This window comes from Emydura macquarii, unplaced genomic scaffold, assembly GCF_026122565.2.
Source record: "Emydura macquarii macquarii isolate MOO-44397 ecotype Brisbane River unplaced genomic scaffold, CSIRO-AGI_Emac_v2 contig_1876, whole genome shotgun sequence".
Classification (NCBI taxonomy): domain Eukaryota; kingdom Metazoa; phylum Chordata; order Testudines; family Chelidae; genus Emydura; species Emydura macquarii.
The window spans coordinates 2,475,741-2,500,353 of record NW_027132013.1 but is presented as its reverse complement, the minus strand read 5'-3'; the positions used below and the strand labels follow the sequence as shown (position 1 = coordinate 2,500,353).

Below are 24,613 nucleotides of genomic sequence, written 5' to 3'. Positions count from 1 at the left end.
TTTTATATGGATCAGGGCCATAACAACCTTTTGATGGAGCTATACACCATTCCACTGCAATGTCATGCCTGGATAAAACATTTCACTGTGCTCTGTGGCATCATGATGGTGTACTAATAGGTGTGGGAAATATTTATGTGATGGGGTGATATTGCAGATGAGATATGACACAAGGCGTGGTGACATTGTAACACGATTGTCATATTTGGCACCACAGGCGTTCTTCTATGTGGGTGACAGCTGAGAACCACCTCAGGGGGATGACGTGTGGGAGCCATGCATTGGAGAAGATACATCTGGTGCCATGGTTGTTCTTGACAGATGGGCACCCTATAGCTGAGGGGGCAACATGTGGATGCCAGACATGGGTATGGGATTACGTCTGGGCTCGTCCTGGGATTTGATTTGTGGGTGCCAGGCATGAGAGGGGTGCAACAGCTGGGTTCCACCAATGGCGGGGGAGCGGGCCAGGCCCCTCCCTCGCCTGCCGGAGGGGCTGCTCTGAGGGCCGACCCCCACGGGTACCGCCTCCAGAGTGGGCGGAGTCACCGCGCTTCTGGCTCCACCCACCCCTGGGAAGCTCCTCCCGTGATTGGCAGCGCCGCGGCTGGGACGGGGCGGTAACCAGGAAGAGGGAGCAGGAAGGAGGAAGCTGGAGGCGCGAGTCGAGGCGGTCAGGAGCGGGCGGCCTGGGCCGAGTCCAGAGCAGCCGGCATGGAGGGGGCCGGCCCTGCGGTGAGGGGGGGGAGGAAGCGGGACTCTCCTGACAGGCTCGGCTGTGGAGCGAAGGGGTGACCGGGGATGGGGGAGAGGCCTCGGAAGGGCCTGGGGTGAGCGAGATGGGGGCGGGGTGCAGACTTGTCCCCCCCCCCCCGTTGTGGAGAGCCTGCATGAATGGGCCGGGGGGGGGGGGTGGCATCATATCAGCAGGGCCGGCTGAGGTGCTGCCCTTTCCCCAGCCCCCCAAGGAGGGCTCTTTCGATCTCGCTGCCTGTTCCAGAGGGTAAATGCAGCGGCACTGCTCCCTTCAGCGACGTTGTGGGCCCCCCTCTCCCTCCCTTAACGAATTAAAGCTATACCTGCCCTAGCGCTGTTGTTGATGTCCGCCTCCAGGTGCGGGTGGTCTGTCGGGGAGGAGGCAAGCAGTGGTGTGTCCCCTGTTACTTCTTCCCCCGCCTGCCCCTTCACCTTCCGGTAGCTTTGTGTGTTCCGTCCCCACCCCCGACGCTCTTCCCCCAGTTTCACTCAGTATTTCAGGTAAAAAAAAAAAAAAGGATGAGAGAACTAACAAAGGGTCTCAGACTTTGCAGGGGTGTTTGGAATGTGTAGGTTCTCTTGGACCAGTGTCAAGATGGCAGGAGAGGAGGGAGCCAGGAAATGGGTTGCACCTGGACACAAAATAGTACACGGCTAATGAAAAATATCCTCCCGGCCAATCCCAAAAGATGGACCCTTGTAATGAAAAGTATGGTGGGTTAGCAAACCCCTTACTCACTTAGGACTGACAAACAGATCCTGCTATGAAAAATAACCTTTCCCTTCTTGAAGCAAATTTGACCATATTTTTCAAACAGTTAAATATTTGCACATCTAAATTAAAGTGATCTGATTTTGCTGAGCACCTGTGGAAATTAGATCATTGTTATTTAGGTGCCTAAAACTGAAGGCACCTACATTTCAAAATCTTAGCCTATTTGTGTAGGAATCCGTATCCAGTTGTTGAAATGCAATCTTTTGTGGAGTTAAAAACCAGCTGATTTTTCACAGCAGTTTTTAGGAAGGGAAGTGAATAAATAAATACACTTGTTACTTTCATTAGGAAATGAGTACAATATATTACAATACTTTTTTGACTGTGTTTTTGTTTGTTGTTTGGGGCTTATGCATGACAACACAAAGTTATACCCTGTTTATACAAACTTTGAAACCATTGTTATAGATTAGCTTTATTGTAAACAAATCCCTTTTTTGCCTAGACATAATCCTGCAAAATCTTGAGTGCCCCCAAAGCACTTGAATATCTATTCTTGATGTCATGCCACTCACCCCGAAATGTTATTGGCTTCATTTTGAGCTTTGGACGTCCAAGAAGTGCAGAATCAAACTGTTTGAAATAGGACTACATCTAGGGAACTTTTAGTGCACACCAGCACAGTCCACATAAGCCAGTTAGTGCATGACACGCTGGTGTGCACTAGAATTTACACCCCTCTGGCTTGCACTAACACAGAAAGTTAATGTTTTCAAATTTATTTATTTGTTTATATCGATGTACTGCTCCTCCCACCCCAAAGTACGCTGGGTGCTTTCTAAACAGGAGAAGACACAAACCCTTTCCCAAAGAGTGTATAATTTAAATAATATTTATTGGTAAATATTTTCATTGTTAACCCACAGTGTAAAAATCACAGCCATTGCCCTCATCAACCTCATGCACGGAATTGGCATAACATCTACGAAGATAAAGATCAATCAAAAAAGGATGCAGCATTTCCATTTGTGGAGGACTACAGTAGCTGCGATATTGTCAAAGCTACACAGTAAGTCAATAGTATATTCCATTTTATATTAAAAAATGGAATTTTTGAAGGTTGTTTAAATTTAATGCCATTTGTAATATTTATTTCTTAACACATCAGAAGATGTGATTCCCCTCTCCCCTGATTTAAATAACATCAGAAAACTAACTGTAAAACCATGCTATTCAATGTTTTTAACCATAAACAATATAAAATATCTGTAGCTAAACAAGATTAGTTTCAGTTGGTGTAAGATTATATGTGTCAACTAATTTACAGCTCAGTCCAGCACCCATTCTTGCTTAGGAAAGATTTCTACTGACCCCAACAGGAAATTTTGCCAGAGTAGGAACTGCTGGATCAGGCCCTTAGTGGAGGATTGGGGTTTTTTTTGAATATGTGAAAATCCCTAAATTAGAAAATACTAAAGAATCACAACTAAAACTGAATATTTTTCTTACTTGAGATATGGCATATTGGAGCGGTGCAAAGAATTGGTGGAAGCAGGATATGATGTCAGACAACCAGACAAAGAAAATGTGACACTTCTTCATTGGGCAGCAATAAACAACAGACTGGATCTTGTAAAGTAAGCTGTAGTATCTGTGTGCATATGACCATATAATTGTAAATAAATAACTTAGGAAGAATATTTTTGTTGTCTTTCATGTTCACTTCTGTTATATTTTGTAAGCAAGTGAAACTAATGGCATATACTGTTTTACTAATAATATAAAATGCGTTTACCTACATCCAGTCTGCATAGGTTATGCCCCTGAAATGCTATAGCATTACTGTTCACTCTCTCTGAGTGTGAATTTCTTCAATACGTGAGATCCAATATGTTTCTGAACACACAGGTTTCAGGTACAAAATAAAATTTTTAAATCTTCATTTGAAATGAACATCTCCAAATTTTTATCTGCCAATACCTTAATAGATATTTCGGATGGGAGTTCTTACCTTCTGGAATTTCAAGGTGCTTCCCTGAATTAGCAGAGAAAGAAAAAGCCGTTGGAACCAGTTCTTTCTAAATAGTAAAATAGAGCATTAATACACAACTTTCAACACTGATTTTATATGTTGGGATCCAATCCTGCTGAAGTCCATAGAAGTGAAGAGTGCCCAGTGCCTTGCAGGATTTAACCCTTGATATGCAATTTTAAGTACGTTAGACCATATATTTCTATCTTTTTGCTATCTCTAAGGGAGTGGATACATACTGTATTAGGGTACACCAGTTAGGGTGTGAATTCTAGTGCGCACCAGCATGTTGTGCACTACCTGACCAATGTGGTTCCTGCTGGGGTGCACTAAAAGTTCCCTTCGGCATGTTAACATAGTACTGTTTGAAACAGGACGACATACTAGGGAACTTTTAGTTCACCCCACCAGGATCCATGTGAGCCAGTTAGTGCAAGACATGCAAGTGTGTGCTAGAATTTACCCCCCTCTTGTGTGCACTAACACACCATGTAGACAAGCCCTAAAAGATGAGATAGATCGATGCAGGCAAACTGTCATTGACTTTAGTGGGGCTCAGCACAAATGCAGGAATCCACTCACATGAAGCATCTTGAAGGACTGAAACCTAAGGATCCAATCCAGCAAATTCTTAAGCATTTGCTTGATTTCAGTATCTAGAATGCACAGAGCAGATTTATAACTGGGGGACGAGGCTTAGTTCGTGTGGAGCTGGTAAATTGAATAGCATAAAAATTTCAGGAGTGCAGTGCTTGATTATTGTATTTCTTTAAATGCAGCATCTTTTCAAAACAGCAGTTTTTACAGTAAAAGTATCTTTGTGCATTTGCCTGTCCAGTGAAAGTATCATTATTACAATAATAATCATAACTAGAGCAGTTTCTTCCCTACATGTTAATTTTTCATCTCTCTCAATAATTTTATTTTATTGCTGTTATACAGGTTTTATATTTCCAAAGGTGCAGTAGTGGATCAACTAGGTGGAGATTTAAATTCCACTCCACTTCACTGGGCCATTAGGTATGGTACTTATGGATGCCAGTTATACTTCTGTCAATGTTTAACAATACAATACTTCTTCTGTTTGTTTATTAATTAATATCTTCATCCTAGTTAGTGCTGGTTTCTTTTATTTAGGAACAAAGAGTCTGTAGCTTGTATATGTATATTAGCACTCAAACTTGCCCTCAGATACCCAGATACTGTTGTGGGGCTTGCAAAATAAGTTGCTATTTAATGACTATGTATTTTGGTCCATGTTTTGGACCACTGCTATGGATGGAGCAATACTTAATATTCAGAACTTGTCACGGAGGTCTTGTCTTAACAGGCAAAAAGGGGTTTTTTTAAAATTCGTGTTACCTTAAGATGATTGAAAATCCCTCTTAATGCCTGTTAAGACACAGGCCAACCTTTTGAAGACATGTTAGCTGGCCATGTTGTAGCCAAAAACACCCCCCACACACACCCCTCCCACCCCCAATATGCACCATGACCAGCTAACACTGTTTGAAATGTGTGAGTTTGGGTTCTAGACTAGGATTTAAAGGAGGAGCCTAGGCTTTAACTTGACCAATTTAGCATGTGTTAAAGGCACTGTGCTGTGTCTATATTAGACTTCTGAAAATGTGACAGTTAGCATGTTAGCTAAATCAGTTGTTTGACACAATTTAAAAATATACCCATTGTGCCCATTAAGACAGGACTTCAGTAATCTGGTCAGGAAAGGAAATGTAGAGCTTCTTTACACAGGAAAATTAACTGAAATAGCTCTGTTTGGACACTTTTATTCCAGAATGAATACCTTTTGCTGGTTTAGCGTAATCCATTTTTAAATAAGTACGTCTACACAGGGAGCTATTCCTGAATAGTTGTTTGACTTTAAATTCATATCCTACCTTAATCTGAAATAACTTTCAAGTGTTAGACTAGCCCTTAATATAATTTTTTCAGTAGCTCCAACTTCTGGTCAGAAGTTTGATATTCTCTCCTCCTCCCTCCCCCACCGTATCTAGAGCTATGATTCTGGTTTACATAACCAAACTGAAATGTTCCATAGATGCATTAAGTACAAATGAATAAGAATACAATATTAATTATTGTTTAAGCAATAGATAGAGACTTCTTAGAGTGATTGATACAGTGTATTCATATATAAGGGTTGTTTTAATTCACTTTTGTTTACAATATTAATTGAAATGCTAGGATTTTCCACACAGCCAGCAAAGAAAATTCTTAGTAAATATTCAGCACTATTCCAAAGATTAATTTTAATTATTGGTGAAATATACTTTTAGAACATAGTCTAAGTTAAACTTACCAAGTTTCTTTAAAGCTTTCTCTAGGGTTTTCCACGTTACTGGATGGTCAATCAGTCAGTCTCAAAGATTCTTTTAATATAAATTTGAATAGAGCTCTTTTATAACTTCTTATAAGTTAACATGTTAAAGATTTCTGAAAAAGATTTCATGTCTCTTTTCAGGCAAGGGCATTTGTCTATGGTCATATTGTTGTTAAAATGTGGAGCAGATCCCATTCTTATTGATGGGGAAGGATACAGCAGCATTCACTTAGCAGTGGTCTTTCAGCATATGCCTATAATAGCTTATCTCGTATCAAAAGGCCAGGTATGTTTTAGATATGCCACGGATGTCCCATATTTTGTTTCCTACCTAGTTCTGCAAATATATTTTATCTATATTTTGGTTTCTTAAATAAAAAAAAGAGCCTTATTGACAAGCGGTTTTTAAGGAAGTATTCATTATGCCACAAGTTCATAGAAATACATAGTAATGCCCTTCCTGCATTTTACCTCTTCCTGTCTTTTAGAAGTCAAAATACATAAGCAATTCTGTCCAGCGCTATGCAAACCTATAGTGCTATATAAATATGTCTGTTATATGAAGCTCACAAAACAGAGGATCAGCCTGAGTCTGTGTCTTAGCTCTTTTTAAAACTGCACCATTATGCACCTGCGGAAAGCTAAATTTAAAGGTAGAAACGAAACAGTATGTGCCAGAGAGAATATTTTTGCTGGCTAACATAGTGATCAGACCAGTGATCATGTAGAACTGCCTGGAAAACTTTGGTGCCATTTCTACAAGCCCTTAAATGTGTGCAACTTCACTCATCTGAGTAGTCACATTGAACTTAATAGGTTTACTCTTGATAGTTAATTAGGCATGTGTGTAAGTGCTTGCAGTTTTGGAGCCTTTGCTCAGGTGATATTCTGCAATAAGATTTTACAATCTGATAAACACATTCTCTCTCTATCCTAGAACCCATTGTAGTAAAACAATTGTAACCTGTGAAGTCTAATATAGACGGTGTTTGCCACAAACATACTTAAGAAGCCTCTTCTGCTACCTCAGTTGCTAAGGGAACCTTCTAGCAATTCAAAAAATTCCCTTTGATTCAATCTATGTTATACTTCACTGTACATGAAACTTAATTCTCTATTTCAAAATGTGAATGTGTAATTCTTGTGGGCCTACCTATATGTGAGAAGAGATAAAATAGCACAGGGAAAGAGATCAGTGAATAGGAGGTAGGAAATTGATTATTTCCTTATTTGCTATAGCTTACTCCCTTTTCTATACTGCATACTGATTTCTAGTTCACCTCTTTGCCCCCAGACCTTACACAAAGGAAAAAACAACCTCTCTTTTTCCCTTCCAAAATATACTGGTGTAGTAAAGCTATTTTCAACATATAGAATTAGATGGACAGAGGCAGAAGACTAGTGAAGAATTTTCTCTTAAATTATCTTTGTTGGAATCTACTTAACCTGTACTAAAAGCAGATACATACAGGAATTAAGAAAGAGAAAGAGGAAAGGAATTACTGCTAAAGTGAGTTCCAGGTTCTCAGCTGGCGTCAACTGGCCTAGCTTCAGTAACTCTAGTAGAATAACATCAATTTGCACCATCTGAGAATCTGGCAGAGTATCTTTTATTCTGAAATCTAGTGAATAATTTTATATCTAATACTCTCAACATCTTTTCATACTCAGAGTATAGATACAACAGATTTCAGCGGACAAACACCTCTTATGCTGTCAGCACAGAAAGTAATTGGGTAAGTAATGGATAACTAAAAAGTTATCAATCCTCTTGCACCCAGATAACTCATAGGCTTTTTAAAATAATGAAATACGTCCCTTTTAATCAGAGGTTACAATTGCCAAAAATTTCATTCCAGAGCAAATTCTTACAGCTGATTGGTAGATCCCTAAAAATGGGGTTTTATTGTGGAAGCAACGTGTCCATAAATACAACTTGGGAGCACCTCTATGAGCCTGTATTTGTTTCTTATTTATGAAGACTCCTACTGCAGTCAGTGTAGCCTTGTCTATGTTAGAAAAAGATTTAAGTGGTTTTCTGCACTGCAACTGCATTAGTACTGGTGATCTTCAAATGCCAGCACCTATAAAGCATCTCCCACAATCTAGGGAAATAGCTGAAAGTAGGCTCACAGTAGGAAAAAGGCAGAGCCTAAGTTAGTACAAAGTCAATTTGGTACTCTAGAAAACTATACATACAGCACATACTTCCTAGCATTCCAACAGTGAGGCATTCCATCCAGTTGTCAAATACTTGGGAGTAAAACTTAATAGTAGCCTGATATATCAACCTCACCTGCAGCACCTAAAAGTGAAGTTCTCTTCCTCTTCCTCCTTGACGCAAAAACTATCAGGAACCTCCTGGGGAGCAGATCCTTCAGTCTTTTGTCCATCTTTAATGCCCCTGGTGTTTGCTCCATCTGAATACCCATCTGACATAAGAACAGCCATACTGGGTCAGATCAATCGTCCATCTAGCCCAGTATCCTGTCTTCCGACAGTGGGCAATGCCACATCCTTCAGAAGGAATGAATAGAACAGGTAATCATCAAATGATCCATCCCGTCAGCCATTCCCAGCCTGTGGCAAACAGCAGCAATCCCTGCCTATTCTGGTGAATAGCCATTGCTGGACGCATTCTCCATGAATTTACCTACTTCCTTTTTCAACTCTGTTATAGTCTTGGTCTTCACAACATCCACTGGCAAGAAGTTCCGCAGGTTCACTGTGCGTTGTGTGAAGAAATGCTTCCTTTTGTTTGTTTTAAACCTGCTGCCTATTAATTTCATTTGGTGACCCCTAGTTTTTGTGTTATGAAAAGAAGTAAATAACACTTTCTTATTTACTTTCTCCACACCAATCATGATTTTATAGACCTCTGTCATATCCCCCTTTTGTTGTCTCTTTTCCAAGCTGAAAAGTCCCAGTCTTATTAATCTCTCATATGGAAGCTTTTCCCTATCCCTAATAATTTTTTGTTGGCCTTTTCTGTAACTTTTCCAGTTCTGATATATCTTTAATGAGATGAGGCGACCAGGTCTGCACGCAGTATTCAAGATGTGGGCGTACCATGGATTTATTTTCTCTTATTATCTATCCCTTTCCTAATGATTCCCAACATTCTGTTAGCTTTTTTGGCTGCCACTGCACATTGAGTGGATGTTTTCAGAGAACTATCCACAATGACTCCAAGATCTTTTTTGAGTGGTAACGGCTAATGTAGACCCCATCCTTTTATATGTATAGTTGGGATTGTGTTTTCCAATATGCATTACTTCGCATTTGTCAACATTGAATTTCATCTGCCATTATTGCCCAGTCTCACCCAGTTTTGTGAGATCCCTTTTTTGTAACTTCGCAATCTGCTTTGGACTTAACTATCTTGAGTAGTTTTGTATCATTTGCAAATTTTGCCACCTCACTGTTTACCCCTTTTTCCAGATCATTTAAGAATATGTTGAACAGTACTGGTCTGAGTACACAGCCCTGGGGGACAACACTATTTACCTCTCTCCATTCTGAAAACTGACCATTTATTCCTACCCTTTGTTTCCTGTCTTTTAACCAGTTACTGATCCAGGAAAGGACCTTCCCTCTTATCCCATTACAACTTACTTTGTTTATGAGTCTTTGGTGAGGGACCTTGTCAAAGGCTTTCTGAAAATCTAAGTACACTATATTCACTGGATCACCTTTGTCCACATGCTTGTTGACACCCCCCCCCCCCCCAAAGAATTCTAATAGATTGGTGAGGCATGATATCCCTTTACAAAAATCATGTTGACTCTTCCCCAACAAATCGTATTCATCTATGTGTCTAATACTTCTGTTCTTGATTATACTTTCAACCAGTTTGCCTGGTACTAAAGTTAGGCTTACCAGCCTGTAAATGCCGGGATCACCTCTGGTTCCTTTTTGAAAAATTGGCATCACATTAGCTATCCTTCAGTCATCTGTACAAAAGCTGATTTAAATGATAGGTTACATACCACAGTCAGTAGTTCTGCAATTTCACATTTGAGTTTCTTCAGAACTTTTGGTGAGATACCATCTGGTCCTGGTGACTTATTATTGTTTAATTTATCAATTTGTTCCAAAACCTCCTCTAATGACACCTCAATCTGGGACAGTTCCTCAGATTTGGGGAGCCTAATAAGAATGGCTCAGGTTTGGGAATCTCCCTCACATCCTCAGCTGTGAAGACCGATGCAGAGAATTCATTTAGTTTCTCCAAAATAGCTTATTTTCCTTGAACGCTCTGTTAGCATCACTCTCGTCCAGTGGCCCCACTGGTTGTTCAGCAGGCTTCCTACTTGTGATGGTACTTAACAATTTTTTTGCTGTTACTTTTTGAGTCTTTGGCTAGCTCTTCAAATTCATTTTAGGCCTTCCTAATTATATTTTTACGCTTCACTTGCCGGAGTTTATGCTCCTTTCTGTTTTCCCCAATAAGATTTAATTTCCACTTTTTAAAGGATACCTTTTTGCCTCTAACTGCTTCTTTTACTTTGTTGTTTAACCACAGTGACACTTTAATCTAAGTTGCTTTCTGTTGTCTAACTAGTCTGTATATCCTGTTTATTTTCATCTAGATCAGAACCCACAGGATTTCTTTTAAAGTTTAATCCTTCTCTCAGTGCTGTAGACAAAGTTCAGAAGAATACTGCATTGCATTGGGCAGTTACAGCAGGAAATGTTAATGCTGTAGAACTACTGCTGGATGCTGGATCTAATTTGGACATCAAAAATGTCAAGGTACAATTTTTTTAAATTAAATTTAATTCTGTATAATACAACAATGTGAAATTACTTCAAAGAACAATCTTAGGGCTCTATCTAATCCTGTTTCAGACCATTAGGATCTTGATGTCCATTTTAATGGGAATAGGACCATAATATTTGGCATTCTGTTCAGTTTTTCTAAAATTTAGATGCAAATTTGTTACTTCAACAAACACCGATGTCCTTTTATCTTAGGCAATCCACTTACCATTTCTGTCTCCGTTCCCTTATCTATAAAATATGAATAATAATACCTACCTCAGAGAGAAATTGTGAGCATTAGGTACTTAGGCAGAGATTTTCAAAAGTGGCTAATGATTTTTGGTTGTCCAGCTTGAGATTCTTAAAGGGACCTGACTTTCAAAAGTGCTGAACATCTGCCCTCTGAAAACACCAGCCCTTTTAAGATGGCTACAGTGCTCTTTTTTTTTTCACTTTCACTTGAGCAGAACTAGCCCATGTCTGCCTACTCATGCTGGGAAGCACGCTTCCAGCTGCTGTGTAGACATACCCTTAATTCTGCTTTTGATATCTTTTCATTTGCATGCTTGAATCCTAGAATACCTTCTTATTTATACTTTTCTTGTCTTGCCCTTGCTCTTGAGAATGCAAAATTTCTTAGCTTTGACTTTGCTAAAATTTCAGGTTATTGCATCTCTTCAGAGGCAGTACAACTGATAATTCAAATTTGTTAGCACTGAAAACTGTTGCAACCAGAACAGTCTACTTGGTTGACTTAATTGTATTGTGGCTCTGCAGTTTATCTACCACTGGTAGATTAGTTTGAAACTAAATTAGTCTGAAAAACAAACATCCACCAAATTATTCCATTTTTAACTTCATAATATCTGTTATTACTCAGTTACTAATGTGGTTATTTAAATGTACAACACATTTAGAAAAATAAACTTTAATTTCTATTTTTAAAGGGAGACACACCGCTTGACCTTGCTCACCAAATTCAAAATCGCTTGATTATTCACATGTTAATTCAAGAAGAAAAAATGAGAACCAGAAGAAACTCCAGGTTACTCAGGTTGCTAGAGAAATATGAGGTATTTTCATATAGGAACAATTCATGGAATACTGCAGTATACATTTTAAAATATATAAATGTATGACTTATGGAGTTTGATCCTGCCTCCATTGAAGCCAGTGGGAAGAGTACTGGGTTTAAGATTGCCATTTAGGCCTACATTTTCAAGAGACTTTTGAGGGGTGGAGGCCCTCAATTGCTAAGTGCCCAACTTAAGACATCTAGAAGGAATCAGGATTTTAAAGTGTCTAAACTTGGGCACCTAGAAATTGAAACACCCAGAACCACTATCAGCTTTTGAAAGTTTAGGCCTATATCCTTATTTTTGTATGAGTATCGTATAATGGGAGTTTGTGTAGAACCCATCATCATAATATGTAAATGCTTTTTAAATAAATTAGACCTGTGTAGCAAGATCCATGGTGGACTGATGAAATCTTAGGCTCATATTCTAGGACGCTGATTGAGGTAAAACAAATGGAATTGCTTCTGTAGATTTGTTGCAAGATGGTACAAAATCATTTCTCCCTTTTTTTTTCAGGTTCAGTAAAGATTTAATTTCTATAAGAAAAACAAAATGATTTTAAAATGTAACAGGAATTTTTAGAGACGTGCAATAAGAAATTAATCCTTGTTGAAATTCTAGTTCCTTTCATTGGGCATGATGTTTCTCAGCTAATGTGGTTAATAAGGCACTGGAGGTTTTTATAATTGAAGAATGGTTGCAATTTAATTTGTAGTTCGCGATTCATTAGAAAAATAATACACTTACAGTTCCTGTGGCACGGGGCTTTTTTTTAAGAGAAATTTCTGAAACTAATAATATTCTACATCAGTTGAAGCATTTGGTTGAAGAAGTTAAATATAGTCTGTTTTCTAATTCTGTTCCAAAATATTGAGGGAGAGATGGGTTAAAGTTGTAGAGAAAAACTTGAACGCAAAATGTAGTAATATTGCTTTCCTGAAATGTGTATACCTAAAAGTATGTGTTGGTTTGTCCTCAGAGAATCCTTTGAACTTCCATTAATTTTTGGATATTGTGTTTGCTATGTCATGTGCTGTTTTGTGTAATATTTTAGGTATTCTGTTGTAACAGTAATCATTTTGATAGTTTTTCCTGCTGTTGGTGTCTTCCTTGACACTGATGTGGGTTATAGGATACATAATGGACTTAAATTCCGATTCTTGGCTTTTGAAAGGAGGTCTGCTTCTCTTCGTATTTTTCGGGATGACTCTGCTTACAAGGTTTGTGCACTTATCTTTTCTGTGTGTGTATTTATATAATAATTATTTTTGTATGTCTCTCGTATAGTATTCCCTTCAGAGGGTCTCATAAGTTCACTTTTAGCTATAAGTAAATTAACTGGTTAAAATAATTTATTTCCTACTGAGTTTTTTTGTTTTGTTTTTAAAGAATCCTTTGGTGAAATGTTTATCAGAACAATTACAAAGTTACAAATTTAAAAAACTGTTTAATCTTCTAGTAACAGTAAACCTAAGTGGGAGATGAGAATTATTTAGAAACACTGTTCCATTTTAAATGAAAGACACACACAAAAAAAAAATGTAAATATAGTTGAGGGTCTGATCTTGCCACATGCTGAGCTTACCTTCTAATGGTAATTACAAAAATATAAATTATCTTAATTTTTTTTCCCACTGGGGATAAGACCCCAGATTTTGAGAAATCTTCCTCCCCCAGCATCGCCCCCAAAACTATTTTTCCAACCTATAATGCACTGTAACACCTTGCAGCCAATGTCTGTTGAAATGATACTGGTACTGCCCTGGTGCAGGAGTTAGCATAGACTGTACACTTCGCACGCTACGGTTTTCATCAGTAAAGAAACCAATTCTGATGTCATATATTAGCTGGAACATTGTGTTCTTCATGACATTTCATTTACAGAGGAGCACTGTAGGTGGCATGCTACACAAGGCCACAAAAGGTTTCTGAGCAGTAATTTATAAGTCAGTTTAAATGGGGACCTAAAATGAACATGAGGAAAGCTTTTATTATACATTTTTACATATTTGACTGAATTTATATGGTTTAGAAATACATATTTTTTTTAATAATGTCTTTCAGGCAATTTGTGGGGTTCAAGAGCCTAAAATATTTACCAGCAGTTTTCATGCTAAGTTCCATTTTTTGGGTGTCTATGACCTGGTTTGTTTGGTTCCTGCCTGATATCCTTTATACTCAAGGAGTGAAATGCTAAATGCTAAAATAAATTTGGACCCCAATCCTGCAAATATGCATACTTTTGCTACTAACATGTAAGTGTATGTAGGATTGGTGCTTTGCTTCCATTAGGAAGGAATGAGGTAATTTTGAACTACTGTATCTGAAGACTATCAATGGACAGAAATTGGGGTTTACGTGATTAGAAAATAGTTTCTAAGTAAAATACAAATTTTATTCTTGAGAAATATTTGATAATATTGAGTATTTTAAGGGAGATTGGGATTTTCAAGCTTTATCCATTATATTCAAATACTCTAAATAGTTATTGAGTAAAAATATATGAAAAGCAAGACTATTGGAATTTTGTTTATTACTACTTTAAAATTACATTTTGCCTGCATGATAAAGTGTCGTTTGAATAATATTTACCTTTAGTAAGCTTCAGTTTCACTTATGCACTTATTTTTTAGATTGTCGGAGAGGATACAATAACTTGTTCTGTTAGGTTGCTAATAGCAAAGAACATATATTTGTTCATAAGAATAGCCTTATTATCTTTGGGACATTACATGGGGTACCAGGAATTGGAAATCTGCCTTCCTGTGGTTCAAACTTAACCAGTGCTATCCGATATCAAGTTGGTTTAAATCTGAAGACACGAAAATAAACTTTTTAATGTTTTGTGGAATACAAATTAGCTTATGCCATTGTTAAAACCAAATTTTTCTTCCAGATTAGTTCCTCGTGGTCATTTACCTTGCTTATCAAGGCCCTGATCAAGCACTGTGTTCAGATACACGTATAAGTGTCTTCTGGATTGGGGTCCAAATAAATAAAATATAAATGGCATATCCACATTCTGAAATGATGGTGATTCAGAACTCTTTTTGCTGATGCTTTTTAAAAAAACATAATAAAACTTCAAAAGTTTCCTGCCTTTGTATACATTCAGAGGTTGGACTGCATTCTCTGTCTGTGGTACATAGCTTTTCTTTAACATACTTCAGCTCTTATAAGAGGCTAGGGATTGATAGTATGTGTAAAGCGGGTGTACAAATGTTGTTGTACTCACTCTCCTGTATTCTCCTTTGTTATTACCCAGAGGGCTTTATCTTTTAGTTTTGTAAAATGTTTCCATTAAAACAGAAGGCCTTTAGGGAGATATTTTTATTTGAAAATAATTTCTGTATTAAACCAGTAGTAATATATTCCTACATTAAGTAACATTACATTTTTAATTACTTCATTCCTTAAGTGGCATTTTCTTTTGTGCTATTTCTAATGAGATCTCCTTAATACAATTGTCAGGATGAATTTTTGTGGTTGGGTATATTCCAGCTGGGAATGCATGCATATATTTGTCTCACTTGTAAATAAAAACAACGAGAGTCCTGTAGCACTTTAAAGACTAACAAATTTAGTATCTTCAGGCATAAGCTTTCGTGGGCTGTAACCCACTTCGTCAGATGAACACCCAAAGCCCTGACCACTGTGGGCAAGTAGGTCACATTCCTTTCCTTTCCCCTATCTTGCTATGTGTGTACGTATTTCCTTTCTGGGAGTGCCCACGGATCCATGAGTTTGGTATAAATGTTTTGATTGATAGAGCACTTGTACATATTTTTGGAACCTTTCCTATACACTTTGATAAACACCCAGCCATTATGTTCTGGGATTTGTGTCCTCAAATCTACAAAACAGAAACAGATGCAGAGTATTAATAATATCCACAAGGAAATGCAGTGCCATGTGGGCTCACAGAAGAGTGTCCTGCAATATATCATGACTAAACATAAGAGCTATGGAAGAGATTACATCTTAAAACACACAATATCAATATTTAAGTAGCATTTTTTTATTTTAGCCATTGAGTTACCTCATTGTATTTGTAAACTGCAACAGAAAACAACTTTGAGGTAAACATGCATAGTGCTGTACGTAGGAAGATATCGATCTTAACTTGGTGTGGTTTGTTTAGGTGCCTACCCCACTCTCAACCTGTTGTTAAAATGCTTATAATACAGAAGTGTAAAAATTCAGTACATAATACATATGTATCTTCCTTTTTATTTATGTATGAGTATTGCAACAAGTATCTATATATAACAATATTATACCTAAACATGTGTACCTATCTGTATATTTTGTACAGTATATATTTATCTGTAAATATTCTTAAACTGGTCAGTCATGGGGTAGAAATAAACAAAACGGACAAAGGAAGAACTATAAGATTGGACTAGGAGTTCATCTAGTCTAGGATCTTGAGTTGTAAGAAAGTGCTGATAGGATTTTCTTTTTCTTATAAATGTCTTTCCTTTCAAGGGTGATTGGCAGTAGAATTATTGTTGATTGGCCTGTGACATCCTCCACTGCTGGATGTCATCTTAGCACATGTTTATTCTTTATATTCTTTGTATGCACTATTCCTTACTGGTGGAGAAGGGATGTGATTCACCTTCATGTTCAAGGGTGTAGTCAAAGTCAGGAATCTCAACTGTGTAGGTGAGGCAAGAGAGACCTTTGGTCCTGAATTTGACTTATAACTAGTGAAAGACACAGTTCTCTAGAACTACAGAGGACAGAATTGCAGAGCCCTTGCTGTGTGAATACCTATGGAGTACAAAGAGTATACTACTACACAAATTCCATCCTTTTTCTGTATTAGTGAAATACTTTAAAATTACAGTGATGCAGTGCAAGTTAATTTTAAAGTATGTTAATTGTTTGTACGGGCAAAATGTTGATGATAGTAAATTATGTAAAACTGTGTTCCTTAACCTGAATGCTACATTTAGCAGAGACAATTTTCCAGATCCCCTTCATCCTCAGTATGGTGGGTCTTCTCTACTACTTCTACAAAACTTGGAGAACTGATCCTGGATACATTAAGATTTCTGAAGAAGAAAGAAAAAAGGTATTTTACCTCCATAAAACAGACTTAAAATATATCATGGTATAATATGTTCATTTGTTTTTTCTGTGCTTTTATGTTTAAACAGTGAATATTTCCTTCAGTCATCAAAGAGATTCATTTTAACACTTAGTACCTGAGTGGCAACTAATACTTCTCTATTTTCATATATTGTAAATTATTTCTCTTATCACTGCTTTCTTAAAAAAAACTTTCCTCTCTGTCATCTCCTCAGATAGATTTCATTGTCTGTTGACATTTGAGATGCAGCTGAACTCTACAATGGTCTCACCCCGTAAAATACCATTGTTTTGTCAAGAGCACTTTCATAATCTTGATGAACATTATGGAAACCTGGGAAAAATAGTGGCACAATCTTCCCTAACTGCATCTAGCACAGCAGGAGCAAGAAATTGCCATGCAATGAACAGGGAGCTCATTATGGTGTGCTTCAGGGTTACTTGGTATTAGGGGGTGGCTGACTCTGCCTTCCTTATCTGTCAGAAGTACTACTAACTGCATGAGAAGTACTTCTTAAACATTGAGAATGGTTCTAATATACATATATGAATTGTTTTAACCATTCTGGACAAACTATTTCACAAAAAAAGAAAATAAAAAACATCCTGCATGGATGGGGTATGACTAGACGACATAGGTCTTTTCCATCTTACATTTCCTTGAATCTGTGTTCCTTTCTTTGTCTACACTAGGAAACAACTTAGCTTCATCTCAATGTAAATATTTTGGTTGCATATCTTTAATAATAATACTTGACACTTGAAGAGGACTTGTCATCTTGATAGTATTTAAGAAGCCTCTGATCTTCCTGACACCCCTGCAAAAAATTAGATAAATAGAATTGTAAAATAACTTGTGTCTTTCAGAGTATTGTTACTCTTGCAGAAGCTGGCCACTTGGATTTCAGAACATTTTGCACATCATGTCTTGTAAGTGAGGTTTTTATTGCATGTTTAATGTATAATACTACTTTTTTGATACTCAGGGTGTGTTAACTTGCATGGCTCTCTGAATAAGAGGACTATATTTTGTCCTTATTCTTTGGGTCTGACATCAGTATTACTTGTCACATGAGTGAGGGCTGCAGGCTCTGGTTCTTTAACTTTAATTTCAGTAGTTTTAGTTGGCCTATAAAAAGGAAAAATGCTTAATCATGTCATTTACATTACGTTGAAAAAGTTCGATCTACAATGGGAACTGCATTTTAATTTTTTTTTTTAATTTAGAGAAAAAATAAGTGGTTTTACATGGTTTATGCATGTAATGCATGACTGCATTTTCCCCTCCACTCTCAACTAGGTAAAAAAGCCTTTGAGATCCATGCATTGCATTGCTTGCGACTCATGTATTGCTAGATATGACCAACATTGTCCATGGACTGGACAGTGTATAGGTGAGTTTGTTTATTTTAGCATATTTGGAAACACCTTGTGGTAATTCCCTGAAGGATAGAACCTAATATCACAATCTAATTAATTTCTGTGATTGATAGATTAAGGGGTATTGACAGGTGCCAGTGAGAGCTGTATCCAGCCCCTCTCCTTGACTGTGTAGTCTCTGAAGTGAAGCCATTCATGTAAGGGAACTACAATAGTTCCTGGGGGCTCCCAGCACTATCATTCGGGAGGAAATGGAGAAAAAGATAGACAGGGTTGGATTGTTATGGACCTTAAAGCTACTGGACTGTTTTCTTAAAGCATATCTTTAGGTTACTGTAACTTTACTTTTAAATTGGAAAGGTACATTTTTAGAATTTCCACTGCAGTGCCTGAGTTGTACAGTAATTCTGATGTAAAACTGACAACATTTATAATCAAGATTTAAAGAGAGATTGTTTGTGTGTTGTTAATACCAAGATCATCTATTTTGTTTTTTACATGTGTTCGCAATGCTAAAGAACTAAGTTAAATAGCAACAGTACAGATTTACTGTTTTATAATGAGGTGATTATCTTGAGCTAGAGCAGAGCTGGGGTTGCCTAATCAATTTTAATCGAGTTAAAACAATGGTGCTAGTTAAGGCAAGCTCCAAATACAGACTAAATCCATATCACTTTCCTCACAAGTAGTTCCATTGTCGTAATTGAGATTACTAGCATGAGAAAGTTGAGAAAGAATTAGATCAAGCTGTGGTAAAATTTACTGGGATAGTGAGAACTTTCTTTGGTTGATGTTGAATATCTTTCCATTCCTGTTTGGAGAAACACTAATGGTACTAAGATACATAATATAAAGTATTTTCTTCCTCATCCCAAATACAGGTGTTGGCAACCATTATTATTTCATCTTGTTTCTGCTCTTCCTAACAATGGTGGGAGTCTGGATGTTCTATGGAACTCTTCTATGTACGTATTCGTACATTTCATTTTAATTTCATTTTCAAAGAGCTATTGCATACTTTCTTTATTCTCTAGCATTTCATAATTGTCATTTTGTGGCTCAATCCTGATCTTGGTTATGCAGGAACAATCATTGTAACTCTTTTAACAAAAATATCAGCATATCTGAACTCATGATCAAGTTTTTGATTAACTTTTTGTCTAATATGAGTAACAGTTCAAAAATTATATATTTTTAAAAGGTACTGCTGTAGAGATCTGCGTTTTTAAGAAATACGGCATCAGAAGAGAAGTGGAGATTATACTAGAAACAAAATTCAAGAGCCATAAGGAACAAAAGTGTGGGAGGGGGAAGGGAGAGACTTTAGTGGTCTTGTACTCTGTACTTTTCTGCCTACAGTAGAAAATGTGGTCCTCAATATATTATCACAGAAATTATTGATCTTATGGTTATTGGGAAAAGTCTGTATTAAAGACTAATGCCAAGAATATATTTAAAAATGTGGTGATAGTTTCAAAGAGAGGGCAAATTATTTACCTGCACTGTTGCTCTCAGGAAGCATCCTGCATCCATTTCATACACAATCATGTGATTTGTGAGTTCAATTTATAGTATTCACATCTTTGGCTAAAAACATAAAGCTGAAAAATTATGAAACATGTTTAATCTTCTGGCAGCTCACAAGTGCTGCTCTGATTGTTGGATTCAGAAATGTTTTAAAGCATTAAAAACTCTGATGATGTGACGCCTGAGTGTGAATTGAGATATTAACATCAATGAAAAATCCAAACAAGGAGTTGGCTTTTGTGTTCTGCATAACATTATACAAAAATGAGAGGAATACTAACATACAGGGAAGTAAAGTGGGTATATGACAGTGTAAGAAATTAGGCCTGATCTTGAGCTCTTATCCTGCACTTCAGTGAGAGCCTTGAGTGTGCAAATATGTAGGGTTCTCCTAAAGTAAAACTAGGGATGGCTCTTAGTTGTCTAAATCCTAAAACTAACTCAAATCTAAGACTTCAGTGGGACTTAAGCATGTGCTTAATGTTAAGTACATAATTGTTTTGCAGAATTGTAGCTTAAAAACCAACCTTGCTCGGTTTGTCTGTTAAATTTTCACATATAAAAGCACATAACCCAGGCTGTAAATGTTTGAAAGACTTTAAAAAATAATCCAGGTTATATGGAATCCACTTCATATCTCTGTAATGCTGGGAGAATCACTACTTAACCCTCTTGGCCTTGGTTGAATATGTTCTCCATTCATTTTATATTTTATTCCTTTGGTTTATAAATGCAAACAAAAAGGTGACTGTCATAAACTGTAGATGCTTTTAATGATCATTTAAAACCACAAATAATCATTAAACAATATTTCAAGTAATACTAACCCAGTGAAGTAGTAGTCCTTGCCTTTCAGTATCATTTAATTTTATAAAAACTTCTCTTAGCGTCCATCCAATGCATAGGGAGCCCATTCCCTGAATCAAAAATGCACATTAATAACAATACAATAAAGGTCTGTTTTTTCCCATCTTGGCAAACAAATCTTTACAGGTGGTTTTAATGATGTTTGTAGGACAGGTGCTTCAGTTCACATTTATCTTTAGTTTAAATTGGCTCACTGAGAGGCATTCTGAATAAGTGGACCATACTGCTGTGGAATGATTGCATAGTGTATAATGAACAAATTAACTTGCAGTGATTTCTGATACCAGCTGAAATTTGTTAAATGTGTATGTAGTTGGCGGCATGCAGTAACCGCATCTGCATTGTTTTTATAAGTGGTAAAATACTAGAAGTCTTGTTTCTAGAGTTCGTAATGTCAGATTCCATGCTAGCATACCTCTTCTGTTCTTAGCTTTTACTAACAAAAATTAATAAACTATCTAACTTTACTCATTCTCAGATTGGTCAGAACACTGTGCAACAACTTACCAGCGAGATGGAGCATGGACTTACTTTACACAGATAGTGTCTTGTTCTTCATGGGTTTTGTACATCTTTACATTAGTGTGTTTTCATACTTCATGGGCTTCACTGATGCTAATTATTCAGCTTTATCAGGTACTTTTTTGCTTTATTTATGCTTTTCTTGAAGATTTTTTAATTTAAAAATATTCCTTGGCGGACTTGTCTGATTAAAGGCCTTATGTTCTGCCAACCTTCATTGGCCCATCCCTATCAGGCTTCCGTGACGTGCATGGCTGACCCACACTTTAAACCCCCAGGGCTGTGCCTTTGGTTCCGTGGCTATTTGTGCAGAAATCATTTCAGATGTTCAGTCTGAAGAGATTCTCAAAATCAAACCTTATAACGGAAGTCTGCTGTTTGTAGCTTTTGCTTGTTTTTGATGCAAAACAAAAATGTTTAGGGAAATTGTTAAGAAATAAAGCAGGTTTTGGAGGAAAAGAATCTAAGTGATAAATAGAACTGGTGTCAATCTATACAAATGTATGGTTGATTATTTTGCCTAGTGGTGTGATTACTGCTGAACTGAGAACTATGTGGTATAGCTCAGCAGTGCTTCATTAATCCATTTAAAGCTCAATTAAGATTTAAAAAAAATGACCCCGGCTCTACCGTGTTTAGGAATATCAAGCAATTTTTTATTAAACCTTGTTTTTCAAAGATTCATAACTTGACTTCCCAAACAGAATTTGTTCCAGGCTGGTACTTTTATCAAATATTAGAGTTGATCTGAATTCTTTTACAAATTTCTTTACCAGTTTTCAGAAACTAGAAAACTGTTATACATCTGCAGATGTTAAAGAAATTTACTGAGCTAAGATTTTATTTTTTATTTAGCTTCCTTTGTTTCTTCAGAGACCATTGATCTGTATGTGGCTAAAATATAGATTAGACTACATTAAAGGAAATGAGTAATTAAACATTTTTTACACGAAAAAAATTAGGAAACAGGCAGAATATTTACAATCAATTACTCTGCTATGCACAGAGTAGTTTATCAACCTGTATTACTTAATGATGACTTAGCAAGTTATATGTTGACACTGCCCGACAGCCAGACAGTAATCTTTAAATATCCCTTTGACCTAACATATAATGTTACACAACAGAAAAGGCAATAGGAAATTATGGCCAAAAAAACTCAAGTGGAAAGATGTCAGACAACAAATGCAGTTGAGGAAATGTAAAAACTCTGTCCTCTTCTTGCTCTCTTGTGCTAAGGTATTACTGTACATTGTCCTTGCAAGGAGATGGCATCAGGTCTGTTATAGGTCTTTATGAATTGACCTTTTTCACCTCTGCAAATATCTAGGTACATTGTACCAATTAAGGATAAGTTCCTGGTTTTGGCATTGACACTCCCAACTTCTTGGTTTCTATGACAGCCTTAGTGGTTGTCTTTGTCATTAAGATGTATACTGTGGTTTCTTTGTGTTAAATATGCAGAAAACTGAAATAACATTCTTTGGTGTCTCAATTATTTTAAATGCTTTAACATATCCACATTTCAACTGTCTCCTTCCCTCTGCCCTGGCCACCTTGAAGATTGCATTTCTGGGCTTGACTTCACACGAGAGAATAAAACTCACAATGCAGAGCAAGTGTTCTAAGCATCCTGTTTCTCTCAGGAAAACTCCATACAAGTAAGTATTTTTGATAAGATAATTATTTTTAAGAAAGTGGTATTAACCATCTTTAGTACTATAATCTGTTTAACTACTTTGTATGTGCCAAAGAAAAGGTAGTTTATTAGGTGTTTGCTGAATATGCCTCTTCTGAGTTATGCAAAGGGGATGGAATCGGATCCACACCAGGGGACTCTCCAGCAAAGGAGATAGAGAGTGATTCTAGGGAGTGAAGAGCCAGCACAGTCAGCTACTGTGGAACCCTTCTGTACAGCCTTGGATGCAGGGAGAAGATATGTCCAAAGTATCCGACTCTCCTCAGTTGACAGACACTCTTGGGGGATTGTTGCCCACTGTTATAGGTTAAAAAAATCCAAAGGCTGCTCTACCCTGCATCAGGGCCAAGCAGAGAATCAGGGTAACATAATCATCTACTCTAGAACTTGGCACAACAGAGACTCTAGCCCTTGAGGATTTCTATTGAAGTAGAAATCAACTTTCTCACTATCTTGGTGCTAGTGACTGTGATTTCAGTAAATGCTAATAACAAGTATCAGAGTTGATCTGAATTCTTTTTTTTTTTTTTTTTTAACATATAAGTGTAATATAGGATGGAAAGAGTCTATGAAAATATAATAGACAAAGCTATGTAGAGGGAAAATGTTTTCATTTTTCTATTTCTTCTGCAGGAGCTCTCCTTGTTTGTTCTTGAAATACTCTTTAGTATACCATATTTGTTGTGTCTGCCCTCTTCTTTTGGTAAATTTAGTAACAGATATTTCCCTCTAACTTCCAGTCACGGATGCTTCCAGAACCTTGCGGACTTTTTTCAATGCAGGTGCTTTGGTATATTCAAGCCCAATGTAGTTGACTGGACTAAACAATGCCCTCTAACATTTCATCCAGCAAAAGGTAAAAATGTTCACTCTGTGTGAAGAAAAGCAACATCAAATTCTTAAAGAGCCAAGCTGAAAGCTAAATAAAACTGGATAATCTTTATATAGTTTGCAAGTTCTTCTGAAACTCTCCTGCCTTATTTTTTTATATTGTTACTATTGTTGAAATAGTCACCTTTAATAATCATAAATTACAGCAAAACAGAGGTGAAAGAATTGCTGTGATGGTTTGTATGTACTTTCAGCTGAAACAATTTGAAATTTCATACAACTATGAGATGTCACTCCAAATATATTTTTGAGATTTTTATACAGCACTCCAGAAATCTTATTTAATGCCTTTGATTCATTTTTCAGATTAATGTGTCTGCAAAGAGCACATGTGCTAAAGGACAAAATATTTAACATTTTTGAATTGGGTATTTCAAAAAGTTTTTAACACTAGCTTGTATTTTTTGATAACTTATTTGTCTTTATACTGTGTAAATTTGTACAGAATCACTGTTTAGACTTACTGTTTGCTTTCACATTAAATAAATTAGCTTTCATGCTTATATTTATTGATTTTTTTAAAAAATATTCACGGGACGTATGAAACTTACATATTTAAAAATCATTAACCACAACAGCAGCAAAGGCTTATCTTGCTGGTTTAAACATCTAACAAGAATTGATCAGAAGACTAAATCTTGCACTCATTGACACGAGTGTCACTTGGAAAGGGATAGCTCAACCACTAGTACGTGCATGACCAAAACCTAATGGTATAGGCATAAAACCTTGTTTCACATTATTTCAGGCTGCAAGCATAGGGCTACCATAGTTCAAAGTGATGAACGTGTGTCCTGGATAAATTCAAAGGGATTAATATTATTTGGAGAATGCATAGCCCAATGGGAGTCACTTTTCAGAGATGTCAAATTGACTTCACGCAGCATGATCCCACCGTGTCCTACTGAAAGGTTTATGTTGTAGTAGAGAAGAACAAAAGTGA

At 36.9% G+C, this 24,613-nt stretch overlaps 1 protein-coding gene across 1 annotated transcript; it reads left to right on the top strand.

Annotated features, from left to right (window-relative positions):
- The first annotated feature begins 636 nt into the window (after positions 1 to 636).
- ZDHHC13 (zinc finger DHHC-type palmitoyltransferase 13) lies at positions 637 to 24,167 on the top strand. Its single transcript, XM_067558208.1, has 17 exons — positions 637 to 735; positions 2,398 to 2,540; positions 2,986 to 3,108; positions 4,446 to 4,523; positions 5,986 to 6,130; positions 7,516 to 7,580; positions 10,437 to 10,599; positions 11,556 to 11,681; positions 12,774 to 12,907; positions 13,752 to 13,852; positions 16,643 to 16,767; positions 17,652 to 17,714; positions 18,085 to 18,178; positions 19,046 to 19,129; positions 21,037 to 21,194; positions 22,644 to 22,741; positions 23,520 to 24,167. The coding sequence occupies exons 1-17, from the start codon at positions 715 to 717 to the stop codon at positions 23,656 to 23,658; spliced, it is 1,860 nt and encodes a 619-aa protein (XP_067414309.1). The 5' UTR covers positions 637 to 714; the 3' UTR covers positions 23,659 to 24,167.
- Positions 24,168 to 24,613: the final 446 nt, after the last annotated feature.

What these genes read in the sequence shown, in the direction of transcription:
- ZDHHC13 (XM_067558208.1), top strand. Translation starts at nt 715, where the DNA reads ATGGAGGGGGCCGGCCCTGCG. An exon ending in ATCTCGTATCAAAAGGCCAG is followed by an intron (nt 6,131 to 7,515) that starts GTATGTTTTAGA and finishes TTTCATACTCAG; the next exon opens with AGTATAGATACAACAGATTT. An exon ending in TGGACATCAAAAATGTCAAG is followed by an intron (nt 10,600 to 11,555) that starts GTACAATTTTTT and finishes CTATTTTTAAAG; the next exon opens with GGAGACACACCGCTTGACCT.